The 10,762-nt window shown below is 42.7% G+C and overlaps 1 protein-coding gene across 1 annotated transcript in view; it reads left to right on the forward strand.

The window, feature by feature from the left end:
- The window catches only part of IQCJ (IQ motif containing J), a 189,302-nt gene extending 178,797 nt beyond the window's left edge, over positions 1-10,505 (forward strand). Inside the window, exon 4 of the mRNA XM_073628901.1 lies at positions 10,337-10,505. Within this exon, the coding sequence (XP_073485002.1) occupies positions 10,337-10,505 (169 nt within the window). The remainder of the gene's footprint in view (positions 1-10,336) is intronic.
- The last annotated feature ends 257 nt before the right edge of the window (positions 10,506-10,762 follow it).

Below are 10,762 nucleotides of genomic sequence, written 5' to 3' on the forward strand. Positions count from 1 at the left end.
AGGGAGGCCAAAAAAGATTACGAGAGACACATAGCGGAGCAGAGTAAAAAACATTTTTTTAGATATATTAACAGTAAAAAGGCAAGATCAGAGCACATTGCCCACATAAAAGACGATGATGGTTACGAATGACACAGAGAAAGCAACTGTACTAAATGCCTTCTTCTCCTCAGATTTTTACACAGGAAAAGGAAGGGTATACAGACTGCAACAGTACTGTTTCTGACACATCACAGGGCATACCCTCATGGCTAACAGAGGCCGGAGTGAAGGAAAGACTTAGAAAACTAAATACAAATAAATCACCAGGACCAGATGGCATACACCCGAGAATCCTCAGAGAACTCAGTCAGGTTCTAGCCAGACGATTGTTCCTAATCTTTGTAGATAGCATACTGACAGGATTTGTACCAGCTGATTGGAGAAAAGCCAATGTGGTACCAATATTCAAAAAAGGACAGAGACAAATTCCTGGAAACTACAGGCCAGTCAGCCTAACATTAATCATTGGTAAATTATTGGAGGGGATGATAAGGGACTATATCCAAAAATTTACTGAAGAAAAAAATATCATTAGTAGTTATCAGCATGGGTTTATGAAAGGTCGTTCTTGCCAGACCAATCTGTTAACATTCTACGAGAAAGTGAGCTGCCCTCTAGACAGGGGAAGGCCAGTGGATTTACTGTACCTGGATTTTGCAAAGGCATTCGATACAGTTCACCATAAGCACTTAATCTACAAGCTGAGGTCTGCAGACGTGGACCATAATGTTTGTTCTTGGGTAAAAAAATGGTTGCAGGGGCGTGTCCAAAGGGTGGTGATAAATAATGTGTATTCAGACTGGTCTGGAGTAGTAAGTGGGGTGCCCCAGGGTTCTGTCTTGGGACCAATTCTATTCAATTTATTCATAAATGTTATAGAGGATGGGATAAATAGCTCAATCTCAGTATTTGCGGACAACACAAAATTAAGCAGGGCAATAACTTCACTTCAGGATATAGAAATATTACAGAAAGACCTGAGTCTTGGCAAATACATGGCAAATGGAGTGGGCAAATACATGGCAAATGAGGTTTAATGTGGAAAAATGTAAGGTAATGCACTTGGGGGCAAAAAAACAGAAATGCAAACTAATCACTAGATCTCCAATCTCATTGTGTAGCCCTGTGTCCTCTTATACTCCTTGAGACTGAATGTTTTTTTTCCTATGCTGGGATCGCCATTAAGGTATTTGTAAATCGCTATCATATCTCCTCTCAAGCGTTGTTTCTCCAGCAAGAATAAATTTAGTGTTTGCAGTCGTTTCTCATAATTTAGGTCCTCCAATCCCTTTATCTGTTTTGTTGCCCTTCTTTGGACTCTCTACAGTTCCAGTACATCCTATCTGAGGACTGGTGACCAGAACTGGACAGAATACTCCAGATGTGGCCTAACCAGAGTTTTATAAAGTAGTAGGATTATAGTTTTATCCCTGAAGTATATCCCTTTTTTTAATGCATGCTAAAATTCTGCCGGATTTGGTAGCTGCAGCTACACATTGCACGCTATTGCTTAATCTGTCATCTACTAGGACGCTTCTAGTTTTAACCTTAAACTGCGCAGGGTTTTTTTTTACTGTCAGGGCAATAAGGATGTGGAACTCTCTTTCACAATTGGTGGTGGCTGCGGGGAGACTCTTAGATGTGCATCTTAAAGAACACAACATACAGGGATATGGGAAATAATTTAAGACACTGACACACGTGCTCCTATACAGGTTGAACTGGATGGACTATTGTCTTTATTCAACCTTACCTACTATGAAACTATGAAACTAAGAATGAACCCCTACAAAAGAGGGGACATAGAAGTATATTACCCAAGCCAATTTTCAGCTTTCAGCGCTGTCACCTTTTAAATGACAATTCCGCGATGATGCTACACTGTACCCAAACAACATTTTTATGATTTTCTTTCCACAAATAGAGCTTTCTTTTGGTGGTATTTGATCACGTCTGCGGTTTTTATTTTTTGCTAAACAAATTAAACAATACCGAAAAAAGTTTCTGTTCTAAAATTTTGTAAAAAAATAAGTTTTCTGCTTCACTGATGGGCACTGATAAGCTGCACTGAACGGCACTGATAAGGTGGCACCGATAAGGTGGCACCAATGAGATGGCACTGATGAGGTGGCACCGATGGGCACTGATGATGGGCAGTGATAGGCGGCACTGATGGGTGGCACTCGTAGGTGGCACTGGTGGGCACTGATGGGCCCTGATAGGTGACACTGATGGGCACTGAAAGGCTGCACTGATGGGTACTTATGGATGGCACTGATAGGCGGCACTGCTGGGCACTGATAGGCGGCACTGCTGAGCACTGATGGGCACTGATAGGTGGCACTGATGGGCTCTGATGGGTGGCACTAAAAGATTGCACTGATAGGCATCACTGATGGCACTGGCACTGGCAGGAAATATTAATGGGCACTGATTGGCAGCTGCCTGGGCACTGATTGGCATATCCCTGGTGGTCTAGGGTGGTATACATGTTGGGGTTCCTTTGTGGGCATCCCTGTTAGTCCTGACGGCATCCCTGGTGGTCCTGGGTGGACATCCGCACAGACCCCCCCTGTCAGGAGAGCTCCCGATCGGCTCTCCTCTACTCACGTCTGTCAGATGCGAGTGATGAAAAAACGATAAACAGCTGTGTACATCGTGGTCAGCCGGGATTGGACATGGCTGATCACGTGGTAAAGAGCCTCCACTCTTTACAGAGATCGGTGATGTGGTATGTCAGACTGACACACCACATCACCGATCGCCATGCTGCACACCCCTACGGGCGCGTGATCATGGCTTATCCTGCTGGACGTCATATGATGCACAGTCAGGATAACTGAACCACTTCCTAGCCATCATTCTGCTATAGGCCGGGCGGTAAGTCGTTAAATATACTTTCATATATGGTTCTGCCTTCAAAGTCTATGAGGGGTCTTGATGCACTCTGTAAATATCTTTGTTCTATTGTTATATAGCAGTGGTCTCCAAACTGCGGGCCTTTGGTTGCCTTTATCAGGCCCTTGGGGCACTATTTCTCCCACAGACATTAACAATGGGACAAGATGGGGTACTATTCCTCCCATTGACACCAATGATGGGACACTATTCTTCCCACTGACAGGAATGATAGGGAACTATCCCTCCTACTGACAGAAATTATAGGGCACTATTTCTCCCACTAAACACCAATTATGGGACACTATTCTTCTCACTGACGCTATTCCTCGGCTCCCACTGTCAGGAATGATAGGACACTATTCCTCCCACTGATGTAAATGATGGGACACTATTCTTCCCACTGACACCAACGATGGGACACTATTTATCTAATACATATGCCAGGACATTTTCTTTTTAGAAGGGCCACAGACCGGCCCCTCTAAAGTCTGAAGGATAGTTAAGTGGCCCTCTGTTTAGAAAGTTTGGAGACCCCTGTTATATAGGTTGTTGGCAGGTTGATTTACACCACACTCTACCCCTACACCACTTTTTTGTCAAGTTTTATCAGAATGGACTTTGTGCATTACTACTGCTTGGACCTTGAAGAAGGGGACATCCCCCAAAAAGATTGTCCTAAAAAATTGTATGTTGGTGCAAATAAAAAAAATGATCATGGACAGTACTAAATGGTTTCTGTCGCAAGTGCACTAATACGGCTACAATCACCTTCCATATTGTATTACAAGCATTATGCATTTTGTTTCCTGTCTCATTGAGGCGGGACCCTATAATTTCTTTAACAAATATGAAAATTTATAGAGATAAAAACTTTATAGCAATACAGAATGATTCGGCACATTTTGTTTTTACCTTGGCAAAGTAAGAACTATACATTTTTGCTGCTGCCTTTTTCTGTCTGTCTGCCACCCATCCATGTGGGTTGAAAAATACACTTGCAAAAAAGAAAAATAAGCCCAGACAACTAGCTCACGCTATGCAGGCAACGTCCTTATTTTTGCATTTACTGTTTAGGTATCCGTTATGCTAGTAAAGGCTGCCCTCTGGTGAACATTAGGAATATGTACTGGCTATTGGCAGATTTTGCATAGAATGAGAGGATGATCTGTAAAGCAGTAAATAATCACTTCCCAGCTTTTCCTTACCTGTGCCTGTCGAGTAATCCTTATGCCCCGTACACACGGTCGGACATTGATCAGACATTACGACAACAAAATCCATGGATTTTTTCCGACGGATGTTGGCTCAAACTTGTCTTGCATTCACACGGTCACACAAAGTTGTCGGAAAATCCGATCGTTCTGAACGTGGTGACGTAAAACACGTACGTCGGGTCTATAAACGGGGCAGTAGCCAATAGCTTTTGTCTCTTTATTTATTCTGAGCATGCGTGGCACTTTGTGCGTCGGATTTGTGTACACACGATCGGAATTTCCGAAAACGGATTTTGGTGTCGGAAAATTTTATAGCCTGCTCTCAAACTTTGTGTGTCGGAAATTCTGATGGAAAATGTGTGATGGAGTCCACACATGGTCGGATTTTCCGACAACAAGGTCCTATCACACATTTTCCGTCTGAAAATCCAACCGTGTGTACAGGGCATAAGATTTACTAACTCAAGTTTTTATGTCTCATAAAGGCCATTTCTAAAATGTAACACATAGCTACCCTTTAAATATTTATTCATGAAAAGAATGTAGATGTGATACAATCAAATACAGTACTTATTTTTTTTTTTTTTTATCCAACAAAGATTTTTATTGAAGATACATCAACATACATTGCCAACGGTACATATCAATGTAAAGCCCAGTGGAAACACCCCCGAAGTCAAGGTTCCTGATAATACAGTAAACAATTCAACTTGCTCAACCAGATAAACCAAACTTCAATAAGTTTTATATCATACTAAAAGACAAGATATCCCCTCTCGAGTAGTCTAACAATATACCCTGCAGAAATACACCTACTGTAACTAGCCAGCATTGACCCAAAGTACCCTATCCATGGTCAAATCCACCGGCGCTAGCCCCGGAACATCCAACCACGATGCCCATAACCTCTCAAATTTATGCTCATTTGCCCTAAGTTGATATATAGGCTTTTCCATTCTTAACAGCTCACCAATATTCTTGACCCACTTCCTCACAGTAGGGGGAGCCTCCGACTTCCAGTGTACCATCATCAGTTTGCGTGCCTGAAACAAAGCTCTGAGGATAGCCTCCCTGGTATACACTTCCCAATCGTACTCTTCCAATATAGACAGTAAGCAGGCTTTTGGGTCTATGGAAAGGACCACCTGAAACACAGAAATTATCCTGTGTACCACCCCTGCCCAGTAGGAATAAAGTTTCAGACACCCCCACAAAAGGTGTATTGGGTCACCATGGTCCCTCTTACACCTTGTGCAAGTAGATTCCGATCTTATTCCTATCAAGTGGAGTCTGTGAGGAGTAAAATACACCCTTATGCCGTGTGCACACGACCGGACTTTTTGACAGCAAAGGTCCGACGGAACGAATCCCTCGGACAATTAGATCTGTTGAAAAATCTGATGGACTTTAGAAATAGAACATGTTTCAAATCTTTCCGACGGACTCGTGTCCTATCGAAAAATCCGTTCGTCTGTATCCTAGTCCGACGGACCAAAAATGACGCAAGGGCAGCTATGGGCTACTTACTATGAACTTCCTTATTCTAGTCTGGTCATACGTCATCACGTTCGAATCAGTCGGACTTTGGTGTGATCGTGTGTAGGCAAGTCTGTTTAGTTGGAACTCCGTAGAAAAGTCCTTCAGAGTTCAGTCCGTCAAAGTCCGCTCGTGTGTGCGTGGCATTAGAAGGATATACAGTTGAGTTAACCTTTGCAAAACATTTAATGAGCATGTGACCACTGCCTGAAAGGCTCCCTCACACTGTTCACCCCCCAGATGGCCAACATCCCGTTCCCAACGAGACATCACTCTCAAGGGATGCCAACTCAGGTAGGACTGTAGAAGCATGGCATAGCTTTGTGAAATAAATCCTTTGGAGGATTCGGCATCCCTGATGAGACTGAATAATGGAGTGGGCGACAAGTGCCATTCAGAGGAAATACTCTGTGCCTTTACTGCATGCTGCTGCTGCATATAATAAAAGTGCATAGACTGTGGTACATTGAACTTACTCTGTAATGGAGCAAATGTCATAAGTGCCCCATTATGGAATATTTGTTTAAGATGTGTTACTCCATATGCTGACCATCTAGCCCCACACTGCAATTTCGCCAGCTCCATATAAGTGTCATTACACCATATGGGACTAAATTCCGTGTAGCCTGTTACCTTCTGAAGGTTTTTGGTCTTGTTTCAAACCTTCTGATTGAGGTTATATGTCGGGTATTTCTTGTGCGGTAATCCAAAAGCTTGTGCTTCAAAGGTCAGTACTATGGATCCCCTATGTGTGGTGTGAGACATCACCGCCATGGATGAACTACACCCTGTGTCATCTAACCCATTCCCCATGTCGATGGTTCCTATGAGGTGTTGTAACTGAGCTGCTAAATAATACAACCATGGGATGGGCAAGGTCAACCCACCATCATCTTTAGGCCTTTGGAAGTGTTCTAGCTTAATTCTGGGAGAGCCCTCCCTCTAAATTAAAGTGCAGAAAAGAGTATTAACTATTCTAAAGATTTTTAATGGGATCACCATTGGGGTATTAGAGGAGGAAATAGAGGTGCTGTGGCATACAAATCATTTTAATTAATTCACCCTTCCTGCCACTGATATGCAGAGGGATTTTAATGTTTTAATGCGGTCCCTAAAATGCTAGAGAAGGGGGATAATATTCAAATGAAAAGTCCCTGGGTTCTGGCGTTACCTAGACTCCCAAATATTTAAATGAGTATGTAAGCAGTATGGGAATAAAATACTTTTTAACTACATAATTTATATTACCTTTTCAAACATTTTCAGTTCATAAAGATTTTAAATAGGTTTCGAATCAGTATTTTTTCACGTAAAAATGATTTTTAGCTACTGAAAGCTTCTATTTTCCCTGAACTGGTACTATATCTTATGAACTAGCATTTTATCTCCACCTTGAATGGATCATTTTCCTGCTCTCCTCATTATTCTCCTCATAGAACTTTACAATTATTGCCAGTGAGAAGCTAAAGACAGTTTAAAAAAGAATAAAGGGTGTGATAATCTTTGTTAAATAACTTTGCATACATTAATGGTAGAGAGAGCTAAATATTACATAATATAATACAACACATGATGAAAATTATGTATAGTAATATACACCACTCGTGTAGTAAAGCTTTTGTGAATTGACATTGTAGCCACAATTTTAGAGAATTTTGCTTTAGCGAGGAAGTACAGTAATTTAGTGTGTTGCCCCGCCCTCTCCTCCAGCACCATCATTATAGCGTATGAGCAGATGCGACAAAGGGTTCTGCCCAGACTTCAGGTCCTGGCAGAGCCCTTTGTTACATCTGAACACATACTGAAGATTTTCCATGCATACGCAAAGACACAAAGTGGGATTTCCTTTCACTTCAGGGATATTTCCACTTGCATCCTAACATGCTTTATGGGGTTCAGTTATATATAAAAATGCTCACTACTTCATCCAAAACTAAAAAGGCTTGGACTTGAGTCCTAACCGGAGAGGCAGCAGGAGCAAGGAAAGACATTAAGTAGATCAGCACAGTGCAGGGAGGGATAGACAAGGGGAGAGACTGCCAGCTGTAGCAGGTCTCGTTTGAAGACTGCAGTGTGCCAAGCCTTCATCCAACCTTGCCCTGGGGAGTCTCCATGTGTTTGTCAGTCAGGAGGACTGGGAAGAGAAAGCAGCCAGGAAGTCCGGTGGCAGCCAGGTGGGCTAGTATTTCTGCAAGCTGTAGAACTGGGATCAGTGTCTACAGAGAAGCAGAGGGTGGTGCGAGAAGCTCTCCACTCAACATGTGCTACTGTACCAAGGGCTGAGAGTCCCTAGCCTGTAATGGGCTGTTGCTGAGCTAGAAAGAGACTGTTAGTTCCTCCGGTAGTGATTCAGCAGATGCTGTACAAAAAGGAACTAAGTTTGTGCAGGAGAAAGGAAGAAGAGGAATCTGTGCATAGGGAGGAAGTTGTCCCTGGTTCTGTTTGTTGGGCATTTGCAAGTTGGACATCCCATAATCTCTTAACCCAATCCAAGCTATCATCCCCTAATAAAACAACAAAGACAAGCCAAATGACTGATTTCTGTGTCTGGATGCAAGAAGGAAATGCTGTGTGACTGGCTGTGCAGCAGTGTGGAACCCTGACATCAGCAACTACTACATGGGTAGTACTACACTCGTTTATACAAATGTGCAGTGGGAGCTTTATTAACAACATCTAACTGGGAGGAGACTTAGGAGAGCCATATAATACTGGCTAAGTTATATCTCTCAGCTGGCCAGTGATCATTATAAAGTACATGCACACTAGTGTCTGAACTGGATTTGAATGGGGTTTAAATTGTGCTTGATGCATTGGGGTTGGTTTACTAAAACTAAAGAGTGTAAAAACTGGTGAAGCTCTGCATAGAAACCAATCAGCTTCCAGATTTTTTACGTCAAAGCTTAATTGAACTAGCTGAAGTTAGAAGTTGATTGTCTACTGTGCACAGCTGCACCAGATTTTGCACTTTCCAGTTTTAGTAAATCAACCCTATTGTCTGTGTAGCAAAGTCTTTAGCCTCTTCCAATCTAATGTGGACCTCTAAGGCCAAAGATAGCCGACATCCTTCTGTAAATAGTGGGTTGTAAGGCATAGTGGGTGCAAGGTGTAAGTTATTGGGCGCCAGACACTTCTTGAATGCAAAAGAGATGTTTATTTCTTTTACAGTCTTTTATGAGAGAAAGAGGGCTAGTGCCAGGACACCCTTAAGCAGTTGCAATTTCAATTGGCAGACTCAGAGACTTCAATATGAGGACAGCCGTTCAGGGAAAGGCCCCAGCAAGGTGCCACATATGCACGTGCAGGATTGCTGTCTCCTATGGTAACAGTCTTTAACAGTTCCTAACACAAATCGTAACAATCCTCTCAGCTTCACTACAACTTCTACTTGTAGTTCTTCGGCCCCTTGAGCTCCTGGTCTCTCACTGGACCCTCTGATTCACTGACTCTGAATCCCTGGAGTTCCTCAAAGCTTTGTGGTGGTATCTCCCTCAAGCATTCCTCATCCCTCAGGCACTCCAGATACTTCTCAGGCTTCACCCCTGCTAACCGGCTCGGTCCCTGGCTTGACTCACAAGGCTGCTCTGCAAGCATCGCCTCCGTTAGTTGGGTCCCTGACTTGATCACCGCCTGAAGTTTCTCGATTCTCCACCATGCCCGATCGGTGAGAATGCTGCTCCGGTACTTGCTTCAGTTACTCATTGTGGTCCCTGGCAAAGGTGGTTGGTCCCTTAGTGGTGACAGCTTCCCTTCTACCTCCAACCACAACAGGTTCTCCAGCCGGCAGAACCATCACTTCTGGTTGGACTGCAAGCCGCAATCCCAATTCTGCGCTACCCTCTTACTTCTGGATAGGCCCTCACACAGCCTGGCAGCCAGATGCCCCTGGGATAGGCCCAATCTCCAGCCTAGGAGCCTGGGGCGTACTACACATGTCCACCCAGACAGCCGTCCAGGTGTCACAGAACAGAGATCACCTGACTCCATCCGAATATATAGGCTCTCCCAGCAGGCCAAGGGATTCAAGAAAACCCCTGCCCATTGGCTGAGATACCCCATATACCCATAACCTTGAGTTGTCCTTCTCATATCTAGTACCACCAAGTGCCCTGCCACCTAGTGGTTGAAGAGAAAAGTACAACAAGGTCAAACTTAGGGAGAAATCAATGGATCTCTAACATTCGACTAAGGTAACTAACTACTCCTGGCAAGTAAATCTATGAGGAGCATCCCTTACTAGACCCCAGGGTGCTACATCTGCATTTTAGTACAATAGCTGTAGGTCGCTTTGCGGATACTTTTAATTGCTATTGCCTATTGCACTAAAAAAAAAATTTTTTAGAATGCAATTTACTGCAATTTCAAAGTTCTGCAGATAAGTTCATAAAAGAGATTCTTCTATTATATCTAGACAAGCTCAGCAAACAAACATACCTAAATGTGATCCATGTTAATTTTTGAAGGGCATTACATACAAACATTAGAATGCTCTAAAATGGACTTAATTCTTGGCTTAAGAGAAAACATGCCTGTTTTCATGTGACCCTCAAATAAATAAACAACTAGAAAATAAATGTTTACTTGTTTTGTCATTATTAGGCTCTTATTTATTTACTCATATCAATTTTTTGCATTTTATTCAGAATCCAAAGAGCATGGAGGGATTACTTACAGCGCCAGGATTCTTTGAATGCACAGTGCATAGAAAAACGCAGTCCGTCCCCATCTTCTTTGTCTTCAGATAAAATGAGCAGTTCTATCAGTATGAACACCTTTTCGGATGGCAGCACTCCTGTAAGTACAGATCAATGATTCCACACTAGTATTGACAGTTACTTTTCATTGCACATCAGAAATTGTGTTCTAGAGAGACCACTAGGAGGCACTCAGTGTCAGTATACAGTCCAAAAGCTTATGACATTATAGGAAACATTTTTTCATTAACTGCTTTTTCAGAGTATAAGATTTAGATATAGATAAGCTAACACAAAGCTATAACTAAGTATGCAAAGCACTCTTTGTATCAGGTACATGCACCTTTAAATATGTCTTCTAGTAAACTGCTACTT

Source organism: Aquarana catesbeiana, linkage group LG04, assembly GCF_042186555.1.
Source record: "Aquarana catesbeiana isolate 2022-GZ linkage group LG04, ASM4218655v1, whole genome shotgun sequence".
NCBI lineage: Eukaryota > Metazoa > Chordata > Amphibia > Anura > Ranidae > Aquarana > Aquarana catesbeiana.